Source organism: Aspergillus aculeatinus (assembly GCF_003184765.1).
Source record: "Aspergillus aculeatinus CBS 121060 unplaced genomic scaffold BO66scaffold_15, whole genome shotgun sequence".
In the NCBI taxonomy this organism is placed as follows: domain Eukaryota; kingdom Fungi; phylum Ascomycota; class Eurotiomycetes; order Eurotiales; family Aspergillaceae; genus Aspergillus; species Aspergillus aculeatinus.
This window is the reverse complement of record NW_020291484.1, coordinates 513,636-536,226: the sequence shown is the minus strand read 5'-3', so window position 1 is coordinate 536,226 and position 22,591 is coordinate 513,636. Positions and strand designations below refer to the sequence as shown.

At 47.8% G+C, this 22,591-nt stretch overlaps 6 protein-coding genes across 6 annotated transcripts; 2 read left to right on the top strand and 4 right to left on the bottom strand.

The window, feature by feature from the left end:
* Positions 1 to 4,822: 4,822 nt before the first annotated feature.
* Positions 4,823 to 7,025, bottom strand: gprM. Its single transcript, XM_025647072.1, has 5 exons — positions 6,676 to 7,025; positions 6,522 to 6,617; positions 6,308 to 6,462; positions 6,110 to 6,248; positions 4,823 to 6,052 (listed from the first exon to the last, which is right to left on the bottom strand). The coding sequence occupies exons 1-5, from the start codon at positions 6,749 to 6,751 to the stop codon at positions 5,025 to 5,027; spliced, it is 1,494 nt and encodes a 497-aa protein (XP_025505653.1). The 5' UTR covers positions 6,752 to 7,025; the 3' UTR covers positions 4,823 to 5,024.
* Positions 7,026 to 11,920: 4,895 nt separating this feature from the next.
* Positions 11,921 to 12,815, bottom strand: BO66DRAFT_49617 (uncharacterized protein). Its single transcript, XM_025653345.1, has one exon. The coding sequence runs from the start codon at positions 12,617 to 12,619 to the stop codon at positions 12,083 to 12,085; it is 537 nt and encodes a 178-aa protein (XP_025505652.1). The 5' UTR covers positions 12,620 to 12,815; the 3' UTR covers positions 11,921 to 12,082.
* Positions 12,816 to 13,374: 559 nt separating this feature from the next.
* BO66DRAFT_49608 (40S ribosomal protein uS15) lies at positions 13,375 to 14,810 on the top strand. The gene is made up of 4 exons (XM_025653344.1): positions 13,375 to 13,753; positions 13,817 to 13,849; positions 14,410 to 14,456; positions 14,513 to 14,810. The coding sequence occupies exons 1-4, from the start codon at positions 13,552 to 13,554 to the stop codon at positions 14,684 to 14,686; spliced, it is 456 nt and encodes a 151-aa protein (XP_025505651.1). The 5' UTR covers positions 13,375 to 13,551; the 3' UTR covers positions 14,687 to 14,810.
* A 153-nt stretch (positions 14,811 to 14,963) lies between these two features.
* BO66DRAFT_470260 (fanconi-associated nuclease 1) lies at positions 14,964 to 17,873 on the bottom strand. The gene is made up of 3 exons (XM_025652780.1): positions 17,307 to 17,873; positions 15,760 to 17,251; positions 14,964 to 15,682 (listed from the first exon to the last, which is right to left on the bottom strand). Exons 1-3 carry the CDS (start codon positions 17,834 to 17,836, stop codon positions 15,056 to 15,058), a joined length of 2,649 nt encoding a protein of 882 aa, XP_025505650.1. The 5' UTR covers positions 17,837 to 17,873; the 3' UTR covers positions 14,964 to 15,055.
* Positions 17,874 to 18,687: 814 nt separating this feature from the next.
* BO66DRAFT_319261 (DPY30/SDC1 family protein) lies at positions 18,688 to 19,101 on the top strand (the record flags this gene model as incomplete). Its single annotated transcript, XM_025643642.1, has 2 exons — positions 18,688 to 18,899; positions 18,987 to 19,101. 2 exons carry the CDS (start codon positions 18,688 to 18,690, stop codon positions 19,099 to 19,101), a joined length of 327 nt encoding a protein of 108 aa, XP_025505649.1.
* Positions 19,102 to 21,187: 2,086 nt separating this feature from the next.
* Positions 21,188 to 22,476, bottom strand: BO66DRAFT_437069 (RNA recognition motif domain-containing protein; the record flags this gene model as incomplete). The annotated part of the gene is made up of 4 exons (XM_025650962.1): positions 21,188 to 21,702; positions 21,763 to 22,115; positions 22,230 to 22,329; positions 22,437 to 22,476. The coding sequence occupies 4 exons, from the start codon at positions 22,474 to 22,476 to the stop codon at positions 21,188 to 21,190; spliced, it is 1,008 nt and encodes a 335-aa protein (XP_025505648.1).
* Between the last annotated feature and the right edge of the window lie 115 nt (positions 22,477 to 22,591).

Genomic DNA, 22,591 nt, shown 5'->3' with positions numbered 1-22,591 from the left:
GGCGGAATAACTAGTACTGATATATAGAAATAATTATAATTATTATTTAATAAATTATAAATCTCTAAATCTAAGTTTTTATTAAATTTAATATTATTAATAGTAATAATTTTATTTTTTTAATATTTAAAATATAGTATAGTTTACTAAGGCTAGTATAACCGAGTAAATAGATTAAAATAATATAAAATAAAATTTTTAATATATATTTTTTATTTTTTATTTTTAATATAATTATTATAGTTTTGTAATATTTAAGAATACAGAGATTTAATATATTTAATTTTATTTTTTAATATATTTTTTAAGTAGTAATAGTCTTATTCTTAATTAGTAAAAAATTTTTAAAAATATTATATTTTTTATAACTTTATTTTAAAGCTTTTAATTAAAGTTTTAATCTTTTAGAACTGTATATAAATATATAAGAATAGTTAAAAATATATATTTTATAAAAGTATTTTAATTATAAATATATAATATTATAAATTTTTATTATATATTTTTATTTTATATTTAAACTAGTAAATCTTTAGTCTAAAACTTGGATATATTATTAAAATAGATTAACTGTATTTTAAATAATATTCTATTTATAGTTTTAATAAATAATTTTAAATATTATATTATATTTATATACTGTTTTAGCAGGTGTATATTAATTTAGCTGTTATATTAGTTAATAAAAAATATTTAATAATAGATTTTATTAGATTTTATTATAAATAGATTAATATATTTATTTCTAGTATTAAAGAAAATATACTACCGGTGTTATATTATAAGTATTAAGTATTAGATTTTTTACTTAATAACTATCTATATAAAATAATAGATAAAGTAGATGTGTTTTAGTATAGTAAGATCTTTTATATTTATATTATCTATTATTTTTAATATATAAATATAGTTTTAAACTAATAAATATATTAAATACTAGTATTAAATATAAAGATTAATACAGCTCTTATTTATAATTAAAATATATTTTTTATAAGTATTTCTAAAAATATATAAATAATAAATTAATAAAAATAGACTATTACTGCTATTTAATATATTAATTGTTGTAGATAGACTGTTGCTGCTATTTAATCTAATAATTATTTTATTATTTAATTAATAAATAATATTAATAGAAAATAAATCTTTTATAAAATATATAATAAAAATATATTATTTATATTTTTAAATATAATATATATAGTATTAGCCTGCTTATATAAATAGAAAAAATACTAATTATTAATAATATTACTAAAAATAAAAATCTTTTTATTTTAAACTTTATAAATAATTACTTTATTTAGTAGTAAGTTAATAGTAATTCTATATCTTTTAAAATATATAATATCTAGTAAGTTAATCTTTAATATTAAAATATATAATATATTAATAAATATTACTGTATAAAAGTATTTTTTTAAATATTATACTTTTAGCTTAATATTATTTTTTAGTATTAAATATATAAGTTTTCTAGTTGCTGTATAAATACTATACTTAAAAGACTTTATAATTGATAAAATAAAATTATTTTTATTTTTAATAAGATATCTAGTAGAACTAAAGTTAATAATCTATTTATTTTTAATATAATATTATAAAATATAAAAATTATATAAAATTATATTTATATTATTTTTATATTTTTTATTTATTATTTTTATACCGAAAACTGCAGCTGCTGTAATATTAAGATTTTTAATAATAGTATTATTATTTACATTTTTTTTTTAGTATTTTTAGTTAATTTAAATAATTTTTTTAGAATAAAATTTCTAATAGTTAGACTTTTTATAACTAACTTTATTATAGTAATTATACTTCTAATTTTTATAAATTTTTTATAATATTTTTTTTAAAATTATTTTTATTTAATTAGTTCAACTTATTCTGTTAATTCTTTGATTTAAAACTACTTAGCTTCTGGTTTTTAAATATTTTAGTAAGATTAGTATTACTTAAATAGAACTAGATATATATCTTTTTTTATATAAAAATCTAAATAATCTAATTCTATATTATTATTTTTTTAATATAGTAGAAATTAAGATAAAAAGTTAAAAAAATAAATTATCAGTTTTTTAGATTATAAAATAGAAATTAAATCTATATATTATTATTTAGCTTATTATTTATAGTAAGACTATACTAAAATTTATTTAATATTTTAAATATTTTTATAATATATTTATTAATATTTTAATAGTTATTATATTAGAAAGATATAGCAGTCTAAAGATTTTTAAAAAACTAAATATTTAAAATAATATTATAATATTTATTAAATTTATTTTAAATAGTACTGGCTAATTTTAAATTAATTATTTTATAATATATTTTAAGTAATAATATAATATATATAATACTATAGGTTTTCTTATTATTTTAATATTATTCTAATTATTTAATTTAATATTCTTTAAATTTTTTAATATAAATTTACTTAGTAACTTAAACAGCTGCGCTCTTATTAAAATTATTAAAAGATTTTATAAAAAATTTTAGAACTTTTATAATATTTAAAATAAAATATTACAGTTTTTAATTTTATAAATATATCTTAACTGTCTTAAACTAATACTAATAGTTTCTAGTATTTTAAAAAACTAGTAGTTTATTTATATTAATTATTTAATATTTTATTATATTTTTATATATTTTATATTATTTAATTTTTATATTTAATTTACTAATCTTAACAGTAGCTGATGCTTAGTAAGAATTAGATATAAAAAATAATTTAATAATAAATTTAGTTGATTAATATATATTTTAGTAAAAACTTTAATAATAATTAATAATATTATAAACTAGTAGAGTAATATATTTTAATAATATTTTTTCTACTAAAAAAATATATATTAATATAAAAATAATTAATTTAATATTTTAGTTTAAGCCGGGCTTATAATCTGTCGAAAAAATAGCTACAGAGACTAGAAAGTTAAGATTATTTAAATTAATATTAATTAATTACTAGAAGAAATTAGATACAGCTATGTGGTGTTTTGAACTTTTCGGCCGTTACATGACCCGGCGATGCCAGGCCACCAACGCCGACAAAGTGTATGTATATATACCAAGTATACCGAACTTGTGGAACACGTGCTCGAAGCAGACTATACACAGTTTACAAGATTTGAACAGAAACCTGCACAAACTTATGCTATTCTAGGGTCAATGCTCGTCTAGTAATCATATCCTAAAGAACCCCATTCCCACCTTCGAGATCCGGCCTCACTCCATTAATATCACCAGAGTGTTGACAACCGAGTATATCTTCCGCTGTGGGTGATAATCGAGATAGACTGACGCATAGTAATAATGTCGTGGCGGTTGTTCTAGTATCTTCTTTTGAGGGACAGGTGTGATCGATTCTCCTACGGATTGCCATTGTCACAATATAGTGCGTCAACCAAGAAAGCGCTGGGTTGGAAGAGTGCTATGATTTTCTGTGTAAGATCCACGTAGAATTCATGTCTTGCCCGCCGTTCCCGGAGGACGAACTCTGAGGGTTGTGAAATCAAAACGCAGAGATTATGGCACGCGACCCACCGTCTCTCTGCGAGGGCGCCCTAAGCCACAAATGAAAAGATACAAATCGCCTCTCCCATTGCCAATCCGTATCTCAGTAGTATCTAATACAATATGCAGCAATCCTTGACCTCACAGAACAGAACACACGTTTTCTACTCGGTCCGACCACGACTGCTGTACGTACTATATTTCCTGTGGCAAAAAAAGCACTAGCACCAGCACCCCGCCACATCATACCTCGGTATAGTCACAGGTCAGCCATCACACATCCACAGAAAGACTTGTATGTGCAGAGTACCACGGACGCTACATATTACACCAGATTAAGCCACACACACAGACACACAGAAACACAAAACCCCCTCCAACAACAAAAGAAATCTCGTAGAAGTATCACCTCCTACCCCACAAGGAATCAAACCATTCCTACTACACCGATGAAACACCGTAAACCCAGCAACTTTTCCCAACCCAAGCAAGCAAGCAAACACCACACTCACAAACAAGCAAAGCCTTCCCAACGCCCATGCATACATGCATGCACGCAAGCCTGCGTCCGCACCTGCAACGGTCGTACGGTACCCCATGCACCATGCACTACACCAAGCACTCATACCCCGAACCAAATCAACTCAAGTCCGATAAACCAGGCGACAGCGACAGCGACAGCGACGGCGACAGCAGCGGGGAAATCTAGAACCACATTCCCCCGCCCCTCCCCTTCCCTTCCCTAAAAAAACTCAATCTAATTTCCACTGGCACCGGAAGGGCCGAAGAGGGGGGCTTTCCCACGCAACGAAACTACACGGCCAAGGATAAGCGAGCTGCGAGGTCAAAGGAATTGAATTGTTCCTGCGGCGCGCCGGGCGCGGGGGAAAGATACCCGTTAGCGTTAGCGTTAGCGTTAGTCAACTTAGTATCTAGTGTACTGTACCGGTAGGTTAGGCTACGGAGGAAATGGGGTGGGGATTTCCACCTGGCACACTCCTGTGTATGCTTTATTAAAGTTTGGGGGAGGGGGCAGGGGATATTCGTTCGAGTCAGAGAGATGATGGATGATGGAAGATCAACTTGGAGGATTTCTCTTTCCCCCCTCTTTCTGTCTCGCTTGGCTGGCTGGATGGCTGGATGGCTGGCTCGGGTAGTTCGGCGGCGTGGGCGTGGGCTTGGGCGTGGTGTTTCGGACGGAGGGAGTCTTACTTCTATTCTGGTTTTCTCATGGAGGAGTCTTACTTCTGATGGAAGGGTGGGAGAGAATGTACAAAGTAGAAAGATGTGTTCGACAATATAGTATAGTATAGGTTAACAACCAAAGAATCATCCAGGGTATAGGTACAGCCGTGAAAAACATATGCAGTTCGTACAAAATATCACATCAGCACTTTTTTCTTTTCTCTTGACGCAATGCTCCGATGTTCACCCAGAAATAAAACCCAGAAAAATGCTCCATGCTCCTGCTCCATGCTTTAAGAAAATTAGCGTCACTGGGATCCGTGACGTGGGTGTGCCGGCGCAAAGGTCGCTTGCGGATCCCACTCGCGTCCGTGGGCCTGCGACGCGCTCGGCGGCCGGGGCGACGAGAAGCTCATCGTCGGGCTCACGTATCGCGCCTCCTGGCCGTAGCCGTCGTGCTCGGGGCTCCGGGCCCCCGAGGTGCGCGCCGGGCTGGGCGATCGAATCACCGGCTCCGGCGTCTTGAAGGCGGGCGGCGGCGCCCCGGAGCTGTCGAGCATCTCGTAGGCGCGCGAGTCCGGCGTGCGGCGGGCGTCCGCGGAGACGAACTCGTTGGGGTGCGAGACTTTCGTCTTGAAGAGGTCGGCCCATCCCAAAAACATCGACGGTCGCGCGAACAGGATGAAGTTCCAGAAGCCGACCAGCGACAGCAGAATGAGCACCGCCAGGAGGGTGGCCTGGTTGGGCAGCACGTGCTTCACCTCGGAGAAACACTTCTGCTTGTCGCCCTCCGTGGCGACCAGGCATGCCACCCATGGGAGGAACAGCTCGGCGTTGGCGGGCGTCATGGCCAGCTTGTTGTCCATCTTGATGAAGACCACCGCGAAGAAGATGACGTTGCCGATGATGATCAGGATCAGGGTGACACTGCGCCACTGCAGCTGGATGACGCGGCGGACGCGGCGGTAGGCCTGCCGGGCGGTCATGGTGCGCACGCTGGCGCTGTAGGACGGCAGACCCGAGCTGTTGGTCGTGGGGTTCTTGTCGAAGACCGATTTGACGTAGACGTGGATGCAGTACAGCATCGTGGCCAACTGCAGGACCAATGCTGCCGCCGCGAAGGCCACCACGGGAGCCCAGTAGTCCCGGTTGCTGTTGTGCACGTTGATATGACAGGTCCCTCCGAATCGGTAGGACACCCCCGTCAAGCACAGCATGACAGTCAACCCGATGATCGGGATACCCCAGCCAAAGATGAAGGCGCCCCACATGAACTTCGTCCCCAGCATGACCTCCCAACAAACCTGAAGGTGGAAAGCCAAAGTGCGAATGAAACCTGCGCGATTGGGTTAATGCTGGAGCGGACGTTTGACCGACAAAAAGAGATACATACTCCACGATACGGCTACCCAGCCGCCGAACAGAAGTAACGAGCCAGTGAAAGCACACGCGACATCCGAGTACATATCGTTCGGCGTAATGGCGTTGAAACACTGCTCTGGTTTAATCCCTAGAGGGATGATGAAAGCAATCTGCGAGGCCGGTCAACATCGTCCCGTTCCCGTAACTGCTCGCGTGCCTGCGCACTTACCTCGATGCAGCAGATTCCCAGTGTGAAACATATGCTCAGATAGTGACGATTCGTCCATTTCGGAGGCAGGACCGCATATGATACTAAGAGAAAGATACAAAGAGGCAGGATGGCAACCCCAAGCCAGCCGGCGGCCTGGGTCTTGTTGGTCATGTCTAGACAGCCCGTGCGCGATTAGCGATTGTTCCCTCATATCTTCGACAGATATGCATACCATCACCGTATGTCCATGATGACAATGGGCACGGCAGGCAGCAAGAGACGTTGCCCTGAGCCGTGCTTAATGTTTCACAGTAGCGTCCGTCAATGACTGAAGAGAAAGCACATCGTCAGCGTCGCACACGGGGATGAACCGGAGAAAAACATACATCCACCGGTCGACGGGAAGAATGACTCCTGGTAGAAAGGAGCCGGACATAATCCGTTTAGTGTCGTATTGCTCATGATGTGTGTGTATGGGCCAATGTCAAGTGTACTCGTCGATCTCAATGGAGGCAGGTGGTGGCGAGATTGTCATGTCCTTTGGGTGGGCGAGATCAATAGGGTTACCAAGCAACAGCAACTCCCGACGTGATACCTCTCCACAAGAGATTCACAGCCGTGCATTCACGGAGCACAATCGATCGATAAGGATTAAGTCACTGCATGTGGACACCGGGCAGATCGAGAGAGAGAGAGAGGGTGTGTGTGTGCAAGTGAGAGCGAACGGACATGGGGGGGGAAGGAGGGGGGAGACGATCAGATATACTACTTTCGATTAAACGATGCGCGCTGGGAGACTAGAGTATGGGACCGTCCCGGGGGTGCCACCAGGATCCAGAGATTCGGTTGGGGCACACCTCCAGTTGCCTCTTGCACATCTTGGTTACTCAGTTACTCATGCTTTTTTGAAAAGGGTCCGTGTGGAAATCCCACTTTTCCAGTCGATTTCCCTCATTGCGCCGAGCTTAACCTCAGGGGCACGATGGAAAGGTGGAGTCGGTGCAGTGCATTGCACCGACAGGCTTGCTGCGACAACGCCAGGGAAGGAAGTAAAGTTCCACGCTCCGTCGGGGATTCCAATCGACCGTCGAGGTGCATGAATATTGATGGAAGGAATTAGACGAAGAAAGGGTCAGTCTAGCCATTCAGTAGTAGTATCGGTAGGGCACAGCACCGCCTGGTAAAAGCGGGGTTTTTTTTCGAGGAGAAAGCGAGACTTCGAGAGAGCGAGGGAGGGTAAGATGCCATCGGCGGAGAACAATGTGTCAAGGAGCCCTAAGACCGGTTGGGTTAATTCACCTGCAGCCTTCTGCATGGGTATAAACCAATGCTCTGCATTATTGGGCAGGCCAAGTGTCGACACGACCCACCGACACCCAAGGATCGGAAACAGAACGTGGACTGTACCTCATGGGTACATGACTGACGGTCATCAATACCTTGCTCTTACGTAGTATGGTACATAAGTATGGTACATGGCTGCTAGCGAGTTTCACGCTGTGCGTGAGACTCTGAGTCTCAAAGAACCCAAGAACCTCATCCCACATGGTTAGCTCCAATTTTCGGTCTCCTTCTAAAAGAGTCTTCCTATCCCGTTTGTAGTGGCAACCTGAAGCAGGGTTTCCCTCGCCATTTGACGCGCCTGGACGGGTTTCTCTTCCCCGAACAATTCTATTACGTAGTGTGACCACCAGCCTTGTCCATACCATGGATCGATCCCTTATCATCAGTGATCGGGATTTGTACGTACTCGGTTCCCTCCATGGAATGTAACCTTGGGGTAATATTCAGGTTCTCGCTACGTTCCCGAACCAGAGGAAGGTTGCCGACCAGGTGTCAATTCACCTTGGTTGGCTAAGTTTGACGAGCATTGTAGGGCACAAGTAACAACCTTGAAGACAGCAGACCGCACTGGCAGGCAGACAGGCAGACAGGCAAACAGTACTGTACGACTCAGTTGCCTCCGACTAACCAGGTAAGTGACCACGACCGACCGCGTACCTTACAGACCTCCTCGTATGCGGGCAGGGGTTGTCAGCATTATGGCTGCATGGCTGCATGGCTGCATGGCATTAAACTTTGAGCTGGAGTAAAACTAACCCGGGAATGGAAGCCTTTCCTCCCGCTAACGCAACCACTTCCCACGATAGGAGGAGCTGATCAACCATCCTGGTCGGGTCGCTCGGTCAGATTGAAATGTGCGGCCTGAGTTGTTTTGACTTTTTATTGCCCCTGTGCACCCTAACTCTAAACAGATGGTGGCCGCTGTCAAGTTAGCATGCGGTCGTCTACCGAGCATTACATTTCGCACCACAACATGTTTGGAGCGATCTTTTGGCCGACAACAACCTAGCATCGTTAGCAGTGAGTACTACGAGATGTTCTATTGAAAAAGCTAGGCTGCAAGAACATGTACATGTACACGTACCGTACAAAGTATTTTCGTCAGTCGGAACCCAAACAAGTAAGATGTGTGACACTAGCCTGCTGGACCCAGTCTCTCTCTTGCAGTCTAATATTAATGGATATTAATGGCTCTATGCTCGCTAGTCTCCTCCTCCCCCCATTGTGGAATCTAGATCGTTCCCCATCACAATGTGCATTGACCATTGTTGACTGAACAAGGCTCTCGCGTACGACTCTGCAGCAACATGCTTACCTTCGCGATGTACCCCTCCTACGTAATCATCCAAGGCAGTCTCGTAAAAATGGAGCCCATTGAAATCGCAGCGCGAAGCAAGGGGTAAATCACTTGTCATGTTGACTGCTTACTGCTACTGCTGGCTCAGCTGTAAGCGTGCGTAGGATGTCTATCTTCGCTGTTCGGTACTGGCCGCGTCTAATACCTGCCGCGCTGCTGCTGATCGACACTGAACTCGGAGGGAGTTTCCACGGTACGAACCTTCACCCTCAACATCGTGTTTCCTTTTTCATTCCGGCAACGGAGGTCAGCCCTGGCCTTTTAGCCTGAGTGAGCTTTTGCGCGATTGAGTATTGATTGACAGAGCCCCTTCACGGTCTTGGTGCAGATAGTGGAGGCAAATAGCTGACGATCATCTTCAAAGTGTTGGTGCTCTGCAAAACCCGGTAGATGGATGGACCTGCGGATGAATAGGATTTTTTTGAGTTTTGAGTTTTGTGCCGAAAGCTCGCGATAGAACAATTGATTAACCTTATTATTACTGTCTTGTTGTCGCCGGCAACCCATTTTCTTTCCACCCACGGTTTCACGGCATTTCATGCTGCCCGTCACCTCGTGCGGCGGTCCCTGTTTTGGTGGTGTTTCTTGTCGCATCCTTGCCAGTTTGCGACTTTGCTCACCCATCAAGCGATAGTCATTGCACTATGTCTTTTAGAGCATGTCCGGCTTTGGACCTGATACGTAGACTGTCGCAGTCGTCAGGCACTACGGAGTACCTACCTGCCAACCTGGGGAGTACGACTATATTTGGCGACCAGCGACGGGGGCCTACACAGTACGTCTTCAACACTGACCACCTTCCATCGCCAATTCCACATCCACATCCGCATTCCATCCACATCCAATTTCCTTCCCGCGTGGTTAAGGTTAAAACATGTCCACAATTCCTCGCCAACCGAAAAAAACCAGCGAAATGTGTCGTCATCCCGGGCACCGCTCGCATTCTTCCCGTTCGGCTATGAGCCTGTGGCACACGCTAGACTAAACGCCATTGACGCCCGTTCGTGGAAGTTTCCATCGAAGCTCGCGTTGAGGTTATCGGTTAATCTTGCCGACGGGATCTTGATTCTCCTTTACCCCTTTTTCCACCCCTCCTTCATGTTATTATCATTACTCCTACTTTTGACATATCCACGCCAATTAGGCTGCTGCTACGGAGTACTCTTCCTACCTTTTCCCGGACTTGTAAGATTCTGCCTTGAAACAGGCAGATCTCGTTGCTTTTTGTCTACGATATGCACCAGTTGCAGCGACTAGTATACGGCTCCCGGGACGCTAATGGATCTGCAACTACCTGAAAAGACAAGACTCTGAGAAGCAAAGATGATCGCCATCTGCAAAACGCAAACTGTGCCGCAACTGCAGTAGTAGTCTGGCAACGACACTGCTAAGTGAGGCATATCTTGCAGTTGGAGAACGCGGCAGGTACCGGAGTAGAGTGGATGGAGAGACAAAACACACAGGATCATGTCGAGGATTTGGACTCGCCATCAGGAGCGAGTTTCTCGTATTCGGAGATTCTTATCCTTGACAAACTTCTGACTGAGCCTGTTATGCCTCTGTAACAACCCAGGATTCACCAAGAACCCTAAAGGATGCAAATTAATGCCAATGATCCTGCTAAGGCTCGAATCCAGAGTAAGAACTATAGCACGTTGGCCAGGTACAGTACTGTACATACAGTGCAGGGTGCATGGTGTATTGAAAGGATTGCGTTTCTATTTTCTTCCCCCGCTGCTTACATCTCATTTGTGATACGTATTTACGGAGACAATGAAGCCACCAAACCAGCGGATGACAGTCTAATAAGAATACGCCGGGGAGGCGAAAACGGGCTTATTCTCGGCCAGCAAGGATTTCTCGCAGGATTCCTCGCTATTGTCAATATCGAATCCCACCATTTAATTCTCGTTTACCACCACTTTCCGACTGGCATCTCTCGTGCTCAATTGGCCACATTCACCCCTACCAAGGGATTGCGTACGTCAATGTCACTTGACCATCGTTGTCCAAACGAGGCGGAGTGACATGACAGGAAAATGATTTAGCAGCCAGCTTCTCAACCTGGGGCGATCATGCGATAAGAGCACGAAGCGTTGATGCCAACGACGAGGGACAGGGAAGGGAGCCTTCGCCTGTGCGTCCGTCCCTCTGAAAATGGCCCAGCAAATCCACTGTTTCCTCCAGCATCCAAACGGTCAATTGGTTCCCCATGCAAACCAATCAGTGAGGGAGAGTCTGGGCTTTGCGTGATGTCGGCAGGAACAGGGCTCGGCGACAGGGCAAACCCCGGCTACTCATAGGCTCCGTCTCAAACGTGCGTGCGTGCGTGCGTGCGCCCGCGGGTCTCGGACTCCCAAGATCTCACTTTCTCCGATCTCACTCTCGGTGCGATAGTGCGGTGCTATAGTGCTATAGTGCTATATCAATCTTCACTATAGATGGGGTTTTCAGCTCAGCTCTTTTGCCCCCGCCTCTCTTCCATTTTGAACCCTTTCTCCGTGCTTCTGATTTGACCGCACCCCTCTGTGTTCAGACGCTGCTTTCCCTTCTCAACCTCGAATCATCATCCGTTGTGCGCTTGCAACTGTGCCAACCATGGCCGCCTGACGTTATATGATCTTCGTGATCCCTGAACTATCGATGGCTTTTGGGTTGGGTCTGAAACTTCCGTCGCCTGTGCAGCAGCCTCTTAAGCGCGATAGTGAGATTGAGTGGCTGCGATCCTGCACGGACTTTTTCTCCCTCTTCCCTCTTCTCAGTGCCATTGCCTCATACCCACTTTGTGACGGCCACGAATGACAATTCGGGGTGTGGTCCCGACGGCGCACTCTTCCACGAGCTGGCTGGATTTAGTGTTCTCGATGGATTTGTGATACATCACGACATGTCCCCACAAAGTCCACTCTAGTACTCCGTACTGTGTACTGAAGATTGACTCGAGCAGCACGGGAGGGGCGGGTGTGACTCAGTGCTGTTCAGCAACCGACGGTTTTGTCGAGCTTGATGCCATCGCTCCATATGACATGAACCGGGGTTCTCGTGTCCCGACTGCTATGTGCTCAAACCATCTCTTACCTTCCGAGGCTTGATTACTTATTCAAGGTTGTCGTGCCTTTGACCAGGCATCGCAGAGGATGTTCTACAGGAAGAATGTCGCTCATCCATCTCTTCAGCCATTCGCTCCAGCTGACGGCAGTCTCGATCATCGGGTTTATACTCCGATCCAGCCAGAACGGCGGTGTGATTGCTGCACGATACGTGATCTGATGTGTTCCAGGATGGCGGGGTTTCATTCCACCATGACAGTACTGCAGGGCGTGCAAAGCAGGCACGTTGCTGTTCTCGACGTGCTCTTCCACTTCGTAAGCCAGGGGTATGCTACACGAAGATAACTTCGTACCTGCATACGACGTGCCGGAAGAACAGCATCCAGGTTCATGCTTCGATAGCTCCTGTTGAATCTGACCTTGGAGTAGGGTCATCGGCGTTTCCTCCCACATACGGACTGCAAGAACGCCCAGGTGCATATCACGTCTCACAAGCACATACCTGATCACGAAATGCATCACGTAGTGAGTACAGGACTGCACGGCTACATCGTTCGTGCCACGAAAGATCCGGTACATCTACGGTAGGATTGAGTCGGGTCACACAGTACCAGAGACAAGAATATCGGGCATATACAACCTCAGACGGAGTACTACGAAAGTACAAGAATAAAAACAACCAGACCATAGAATGGTCCAGAATCCTGGAGACGAAGGACATTGCAAACAAGTTATTATTCATTCCAATTTGAGCTATGCTAACCAATTCAACATATCCAGTCGAGTCAGAGAAGAAATCTATCTGAAATGAGAATTAGCACGTTGTGTCCAAGTCCCAAAACGGCAGAGAAACAGCGATAAGGTTGGTATTGGGATCAGAAGTCCAGTTAGATCATCGAGAATAGACCCAGAGACCGGGTAAGGTCCCCAAATCTACCTCTGACATAAGAGGTACCAGAAAATAAATAAAGTAAGGTGTGTTTCATCATTGTGAAAGGCGAAGATTTGCACGGGGTGAGTTCATGGGCAGTACTAACCTGATGAGCAAACACCGAGGGAGAGTCGCGTTGCTGCGAATGACAGTACACGAAGTCTGTCCCTCGGATGATTTTTTCTTTTGATTAAGAAGAGAGAAGCAACATAAGCTCATCCACATCTTCAACCCAAAGGGTGAGGGCGTTGTCGGTGTCGTTGTCAAAACAAAAGTCAAGGTATAACCCAACAGTAGCAGAAAAGAAACAACAAAAAAAAAAAAACTTTCAAGCCAAGAATAAAAAGGAAGGCGCCCGACCCTCCCGCCAAATAAGCGAACTTTTTTCTGCCTGTATCACATGACCATACCCACAAACCCACGAAATTGAAGGTCATGTGACCCACGATCCCAGAATTCTGACCCCAGCGGATTCATATTTGATCCCTCGACAACCACCACCAGCCGCTTTTTGCGTCCCGACCAGAACAACACCACCCTTCGACAACCAACCCACCCTCCCCTTCACCACACAAACAAAATGGGTCGTCTTCACTCCAAGGGAAAGGGCATTGCGTCCTCCGCTCTCCCCTACAGCCGTGCTCCCCCGGCCTGGTTCAAGGCCTCCTCCGAGCAGGTTGTTGAGCAGATCTGCAAGCTCGCCAAGAAGGGTGCCACCCCTTCCCAGATCGGTGTTGTTCTCCGTGACAGCCACGGTGTTGCCCAGGTTAAGCACGTTACCGGTATGTTGTCTTTGATGATGAAAAGGGGGTTGCAGAGTTTTTTGCTAACAAGGAGGGAAACAGGTAACAAGATCCTCCGTATCTTGAAGTCCAACGGTACGACCATCACCATTCTGCGTTCCGGAACCCCAGTTGCACCAGTACCTTGAGATTTGTTGGAAGTTGAATTGGAAGATGGATTGGCTGGGAGGGAGCGAGAGGAAGTCATGCGCCGGGATTGAAACACATCCACATTGGTTCGACAGCGTGGACGGATGGGCGCTGGTCGCTTTCGCATCTTCACTCCCGTCTACCTATAGACGGTAGCGGGAGGAAGACACGAAGGAAAAAAAAGACGCAGGTTGAAACGACACCGCACCGTCTTGAGGGAGGGGAGGGGAAGAATCGAAAGAACATTCCCCTCCCCGACACTAGCACCACCATCGCATCCTCAACTCCCGCACACCACTCCCATCAACAACTTCAATTTCAACATCTCTCCACGATCTCAAAACACTGGAGGGAAGGGAAATTTCGACCCAGCAAGAAAGAAAAACCCATGGTCCAATTCACTTTGCGCACTATGGTGTTTGCTTCGCTGGGTCGCTTCCCAAAAACCCCGTATTGCCTCTGCTTGGTCAAAACCTAGGCTGACAGAGTGATTTTCCCCAAAACAGGCCTTGCCCCCGAGCTTCCCGAGGACCTGTACCACCTCATCAAGAAGGTATGTTTCTTTATTCTCCGAAAACGGACAAAAAAATCAAACTAATGATGAATAAGGCCGTCGCCGTCCGCAAGCACCTTGAGCGTAACCGCAAGGACAAGGACAGCAAGTTCCGCCTGATTCTCATCGAGTCCCGTATCCACCGTCTGTCCCGCTACTACAAGACCGTCGGTGTCCTCCCCCCCACCTGGCGCTACGAGTCCGCCACCGCCTCCACCCTCGTTGCCTAAGCGACTTGACGTCGTTGGGTCCCCTGGGTTTCGGGTTCTGGTGTGGTTGTGACTTGGCCTTCGTGGTTGGTTCTTGTCTTCTGTTTTTCCCTTGTGTGTGATCTGGAAAGGGTTTCGATAGGGAAAAATGGGATCTATGATCTGGCTATGATCAAGTCATGAATATCAAAATTTCTTCACGACCACTTCTGGTCTTTTTTGTAGAACGTAGATTGTTCTCTCGAACGTAGTGTGTGTACCTGTCCAAATGGGCTGTGCAAAACTGAACCAGGTTCATCCAACATCTATACATTCTATGCATGCACCACTCAAAATCAACATGTCAACGCCAACAAAGCTTACCCCCCAAAGCCAAACCCTGGTATACCATCAAGACCCAGCAACCCTCACCTCCCGCGCAACCGCATTACACAACTCGACCCTCACCCCGGCCCCGGAAAGCACATGAATCCACAACCGCTGCGTATCGCTCAACCGATCATTCTCCGACTTGACCTCCACGAACATCACCTCCCCGAACCGCCCTTTCTGCTCAGCTAACTTCCCAGCCTGCCGGCCCTCTTCACCCGCGTCAGCACCAGCAGCACCACCACCACCCCCTGTTCCCGGCTGTTCCGCGTCGTCAAAAACCCTCCAAACCAACAGATCCGGCACCCCGCCACCCCGTACCGAATACTCCTGCGCGAGCACCTTGCAGATAGCCGCGAGGGCCTCGCCCGGAAAGCACCGCACCAGCTCGACGAGGTCGTCGAGAGCGAAGGACCAGTCCAGGCCGACGGCGCAGGTCTGCGTGGGGGATTCGCGGGCGTGGACGGCGCGGAGGAGGCGCTCGGCGGCGCCGGGAGTGGTGAGCTCGGCGAGGCGGTGGTTGATCTCGCTGGCGCGGGTGGGGTAGAAGGCGTCGGTGTGGAGGTCGAGCGGGGAGGTCTGGAAGGGGGTCTGGAAGACGTTGGGGACGTAGGTGGTGAAGAGGATGTCGTAGAAGAGGTAGCTGAACTTTTCACCGCCAAAATCAATCAAAGGTTAGTTGGTGGGTGTTTCGGGTATAGGGTCGGTTCGGGTCGGGAACATACCAAGGTTCTGACGATGCCTCCTTCGGAGTGATAGCCTTTCCACCCTTGTTCCCGGTACCAGTTCAGACACATGGTCTCGACGCGGCATTCGCCGCCTTCGCGCTCGTCGACCCAGACGGTCGGACGGCCGCGGCGGGTGCTGTTACTGTGATTGCTACTGTTGCCGTTGGCGGCGGACGGCGAGTCGGCAGTCTCCCAAACAGACGCCGGCTCCGGCTCGACGATCTGGATGCCCGCGATGGTGCGCTCGGCGGGCTTCGCCAGCCGGACGTGCCCGAAATCATGCTGCTCGCGCTTCACGATCTTCAACGCTCGCTCGAGCTTCATGATGCGTTTCTGCAGGTCGTAGTGGAAGATCAGGTGGCAGTTGGGGTCCTCAAGCCCCGTCTCGCACGTCCGCAGCGCGACCCGCCGCCAGTGTTTCCGCTGCGCGTCCTCGCTGCGCCCCTCGAAGGGGGTCAGGGCCCACATGTAGTGCTCCTCCAGCAGCGCCTTGCGCTGATACCAGGCCCCGCGGCGCGCGGCGTGGAATAGCCGCTGGTCGAGAAGCTCCGTCAGCAGCCGGTGCTCCTCCTGGTGTTCCTTGAAGCGTCCGAGCGGGTGCAGACCCTTGTGGATGATCCGCGTGTAGACCCAGGCGGGCGAGAACCGGCGGAGGTACGCCCCCTCGCCGTATTCGTAGATGGTTTCCTCCTTGCGCTGCTCCTCCGCCAGCAGGGCCCGCCACCGGGGGTAGACCTTGTAGGCGAGGTCTTTGATCCGGGTCAGGTGTTCCACCGTGGGGGTGCCGCTGAACTCGAGAATGTTGTCGATCTGGAACTGCGTGCGCAGGGCGATCTCGAACTCGAGCAGGAACGCTCGGGTCGGGAAGATGGAGCTGGACCGGCACACGATATACTCCGGGAACTTCTTGCGGGAGATCTTGGCGAGGATGATGGTCGTAAGTGACTTTTCGGTCCATTCGGTGGAGCGGTAGAAGACCAGATGAACGCGCTCGAACAAGGCGAGTGGACCTGCTGATAGCCGGATGCAGTCGCCCGTGTAATCGAAAATCTTCTGCATGAAGTGATCGTCTCGATTGAGACCGTTGGATACTGCAGTGGCTGGTTTACTGTTCCAGCCCAGACCGGTCTGTTTCTGACTGGATCGGTGCAGAGCGGCAATGAGTTCATTCTTACTCTTGCCCTGCACCTTGGCTTCCTTGGCGAGCATCTTCAGCTCATCAAGAAGTAGCAAGGACGAGGCCTCTTCGAGGGTGGTTATCTGATCCATGTGCTCGGCGAACCTAAACTCGCCCGTCAAGCGTAGCGAAGGCGCTGGGTCGATATCCGCGGGGTTTTCACCCGTGGACAACGGGCAGGAAGAGGTGGGAAGACAGCGAGGATGTCGCAGCGAGGTCACCACCCGGGGCATGTCTGCGATATCCGAGTAGTAGCCCAGCCGGTTGATGCGATGCCAGGCGGACGTCTTCCGAAGGAAGAGGCGCACGTACCTACAGGAATCACATTAGGCACTACCAAGATGCTGGTGGAAAAAATGGAACTCACAAGTACTGAGCCTCGTAGTCCAGCTCCTGCCATTGTTTAAAGACCTCCATCTCCACCTCGTCGAACAGATGCGCCTCCTCATCCAGCACAGTCTCCAGCGCCAGATTGAACGCATCTACGTAGATGGAGCTTCGCCCCTTGCGCCACTTGCCATCCTGCAGCCTCTGGTGGAGGTCGGGCTCGTCCTGGCTTGCCAATCGCGCAGCCTCGTATTCCTCGATTGCCTGGCTATCATCCTGAACGGCCGGCAGGGACGATTCCAGCTCCGTTTGGCTATTCGACACCGGGAAGTCGGTATCATGTTCAGTTCCGGACTCGGCTATGATAGGATAAGAGTCAACCCGGTCGAGGGTTGGTACCGCGGAGTCTTTCGACAGCGGGGCATCGGGCGACGACGACGTCGATTCAGGAGTGTTGTTCGAATCACCTCCCGCAATTTTTATAGTCGGGGTGGCGGGCTTATCGTCAGCGGCGGTCTTTCTGCGCTTCGCATTCGGACGCTGGGTATCCCAGTAGTCCAGCAGGGACATACTGCCGGAGAGATACAAGCATCGATCTCGCTTGCCCTTAACGCATGGCCCGCGAGGCCGTGTCTCCGTGGTAAATGAATCTGAGGTTTTGCACTGCTTCACTTGCGAGGGAAGGAAAAAGCGTGACGCGAGCCGACACGAAGTCACATGATCCATATGTCCCGAAGCGGACAGACATCAGTCTGCACAGTTTGCACAGTTTGCACAGTTTGCAAAGCAGCGCGGCCGCCCGTCGGCGTCGGCGCAAGTTGATCGCATCTTCAGCTGAAATCCATCTTGTTCAGCACTCAGTCAGACCATTTCATCTGCTTTGCCACACTCTGCATACATAACTTCCAATAGAATAAACACAAAAGAGCAATAAACACAGATCTCTCCCCCCTTGCTTAATCAATACCTCACAATGACCGACTCCAACCCAGTAAGGAACTCCTCTCCGAGACGGAACTATGGAATGATGGCAATCCAAACCCCACACCGGCGGAGCCCATGATGGGAGAGACAATTGCAAGCTCAGTAGCTCCGCTTTCTCTCAATTCCCTTCAGCCAATATTTTTTTAATTTTCCCTTTCGGCAACTCTATTGTACAATCCTGCCTCCATCAACTTGATTTCTTCCTTTTCTGTTTGAGCAACAAATTGGGAATCATAATCCCCTAACCTCACCAGTTCCCCGCAAACGGTTCTTCCGCGACCGACCCTGCAGCTTCAGCTTCAGCTCCAGCTCCAACAGCAGAAGGAGAAGCAGCGATAGCCACTCCTACTCCTCAACCACAGGACCAGCAACAAGACCAAGACCAAGCCCAACAGCAACAACCTCAGTCTCAACCCCCCAATCCCCTACCAGCAACAATGGCCGCCGACTCAACCTCCGCCAACACCCCGACCGCAGACTCCGCCGCCGCGACACCCACCAACACCACCGCCGCCGCTGCCGCCGCAGCAACAACAGCCACCGCCAACGGCTCCCAAATCCGACCGGGCGGTGCTCCTGCCCGCGTCTACATGAACGAGAAGATCGTACCGTATCTGCTCGAAGGGATGAAGAGCGTCGCGAAGGAACAGTACGTATTTCCCCCCTCCCTTGGGCCAACGCAATCGAAGAGGAAGAGGAAGAAGTATAAAACAAAAGCTGACACTCAACAAACCAGGCCCCCGAATCCCCTCCGCGTACTCGGCGAATTCCTGATTCAGAAAAGTAACGAGCTCGAGCAAGGGGGCGCTACAGCAGCAGCAGCAGCAGCAGCAACGAAAACGCCGGAGTAAGGAACTCTACTCCAGCAAATACAATAACCAGGCGATATGAGATAATGCGCACATATGATCGTTTTGGATTTATACAGCTGGACCCATAAAGAAAACAAAGTGCGTTCGGCGTGTAATGCGAATTTATGATGAGACGATATGATCTAGACACAAAAATGGGAGCGCGAGAACACATGATATGATGCCCATTGAGATAATATCTAGAAGGTTTGGGGTTTTCACTGTGCTGGCTGTGCTGGTGAACTTCTGGGGAAAAGGTCCCTTGGTGGGTAGCTTGAGGCCTTGAGTTGGCTCATCGCTCAAGAGTGTGAAGAAACACAGGCACTTGGGGAGAGTTCTGCTTCATCGTGCTCAGGAAAGGTGCATTGTCAAGATTGTGAGGTGTTGGCCTTCATTTCGAGCTGCTCCAGGGTCGCCAGAGGGCCCTGCTCTGCTCTCACCTGGCGCAGGAGAGAGCACTGCAACCAAGACTCCAGGTCGAGCTGCATTTGGCCGCGGACGATTCCCAGGCTTGAGGCTCCCTGCTGCGGATGTATAGTACATATAGTCTTGGAGATCTAGCGTTAATGACCGATAGCTACGTTTGTCACCATGGGTAGGTCGCACAAGGGATCGGTAGAACTACCAGGACTCCCATGTAGAACGAGCATCACTGCAATGCGCATAGAATGTAAAGAGCTGGCTTCATCACCGAGACAACCGTTAATTCCACTAAAATCGAACTACCTATGACTAGATGTACCCAAAGCCGTACCATATGACCTGCAGTTAGCAAACTGGGATTGGACCCGCAGCAATCATGATGCTCTCTGAGTCACCCCCGTGATGCAAGGAGTTGGGCCTGTCGGTCGGTCGGTCGGTCGGTTAATTCTCAGCCAGGCAAGGTGAGCCGGGGGTCCAGCTCAGATTTCCCCTTTAGATCAGTTCTGGTGCTATAATAATCAATAATAACAATACTCCAGATCAAAACAAAGAACCTACCGTGCCGAATCTTCCCAGGCTGTGCGTCGCAAGAGGTAGCCTTGTGAATTGGGGTCGTATTTACGGGAATCTCTTCTCAGGCCGAGCATTAAAGGTATCTGCACAGACAGAAGATGCTCTGCAGTGTTTGCTGTCTTCCGTGGCTATACTACAACGCAGAGCAGTACACCCACGCAGACATGACGGTCGCAGAGAAGCCACCGTCGCAAGACTGTTTCCGCATTTCTTGCACTGCAGAATTTGCTCGGTCGCGGGTCCAGAGGAAACCTCTCCCAGGGCGCGACGAACAACCTGGAGCAGATCATTTAATGGTAGAAGCTTTTTCTTTTCTTTTCTGGCCGCATACAATCGAAGAAGTCGTTACGTGTAAAGAGAGTTGTATAAGACGCAATAGACGCAAAATAGGCGAACAGCTGACTGAAGACTGAAGACTGACTGAAGACTGACTGACTGACTAGTAGCGAGATAACGACCAAGTTTCCGGAAGGGCTGAGGAGTGAAATGTAGCAGTGCTGATCCATCTGACAATCCGAGGAATTACAACGTTATTGTGTGTAAAGATCTTGTTCTGTTCTCTTTTTCTCCCTTGCCGCCATGCTTTTTTCACCGGTAGTTGCGCGAGCGAATTAACAAAAGAAAACATCAGTAAGTGTGACCGAGGAGCGACGAAACCACAGAGAATTCTGTTCTTGCTGTCCACGAGAATGATTTTCTGGTCTTTCTCTCAACTTTTCTTTTCACACGCTTAGTCTGGCGGTCGAATAGGCCGACGATGTTCGATGGCGCTCCGAATTCGCCCGAGGCTGACATGTGAACGTGATGATTCCCTTGGCTTATATTGCTTTCCTGGTATAAGACAACACAGAGACGTCCCTATCGTGGCCCTTCGAGCCCATTTCCATTCATCCAGGGGTATTAAAAGAAAAAAGGGGGGAACCATTCCAAGGAACAGGGGTAAGTGACGGGGATGGTGACTTGAAACAAGGGGTGTGGTAAGGTGTAAAGAGGAAAAGAGTGAAAGGAAACGAGGAAGAAGACCTAGATAGGCCTGGGAGGGAGAACGTGGCATGACCTCGATTCAACCACCCATGTCTGATCAGTCCACCTACCTGGTGCTGTAACGGTCATCGCCGCCACGGGGTTCGTAAGAGCGACCACCGCTGCCGCTGCCACCACCACCACCGCTACCACCACCACCGGCATAGGGCTCACGGGCAGGGGGAGCAGATCCATAGCTGGGAGGGTTGGCATCGCGATCGTAGTAACCACGGCGATCCTCACCACCGCCGCCGCCGCCGCCACCACCGCCACGACGCTCCTCCCCACCGCGGCGCTCATCGCGGCTGTAACGGTCCTCACGACCACCGCCCGAAGCATAACGGTCGATGCCACCACCGCCACCGCCACCACCACCACCGCGGTAACCATAATCATCACGGTAGTCACGGCGACCGTAGTCGCGGTAATCACGACCACCGCCGTAGTCACGGCGGTCACTGTAGGAATCATAGCGGCCATAGCGGTAATCGTCGCCGCCACGACGCCAGCTGCCACCGTAGCCACCCCCACGGCGGTCATCATAGCGGTCACCACGGCCACGGGGACCTCCACGGAAGTCTTCTATAGTCAGTATTAGATGTTCAGTTCTTCACACGTAAAGTAAGGAAACTCGAAGCATACCACGCTTGGGGGGACCGAAGTATTTGCCAGGGGTAGGGGTTCTGGGACGGCTACGACGAGCCTTCTCGATGCTCAGGGTACGTCCCTCAATGACCTCACCCTGGAGACCCTCCTTGGCGGCATCAGCCTGCTCGGCGGTGACCATCTTGACGAAGCCGAAGCCACGAGACTCCTTGGTGTGAGGGTCGACCATGATCGAGCAGTTCTCGACGTCACCATACTTCTCGAAGAGACGCGAAATGTCCGACTCGGTCAGACGGGGGTGGATGCCGGTGACGAAGAGGTTAGATCCAGTGTTAAGGGCGCCTTCTTCATCGTCATCCAAAGGAGGCTTGCGGGTATCAACAGGGGGGCTAAGCATGTGATGGTCTCGAGGTCAGCTGGTTGCCCAAGGGGGAAATATCGCCACCCGTGGGTGACGGTGATGCAGGCTGCTTCCTGGAAGCTCTTGTCTGGGGTAAACGCACCGGTCATCGACGCGTCCGTTGGGAGAACGGCTGCGGGTGCGGTCGCCGCGCGGCTCATCGCGAGGAGATGCGCTGCGGTCGCGGGTGAAGCGAGGTTCGTCTATTCAGTTGCGAAGAGAAAAGCCAGCATCGCGAATTAGCCGTGTGATTGCGTAGTTACCCGGACGATCAGCAGCCCGGGCTGTGAAGGCGATAGCTTTGACATACCGTCGTAGCGACCGTTCTCGTGATCGTACTCTGTAGCCATGATGATGGTTTTCGAGAAGAGACAGGGAGAAAAATTGGCAGCGGTTGAATGGGTCGAGGAGAGCGCGCGCGACGCTGAGAATTAGGAATGGGAAGCTGAAAAATTCAACGACCGA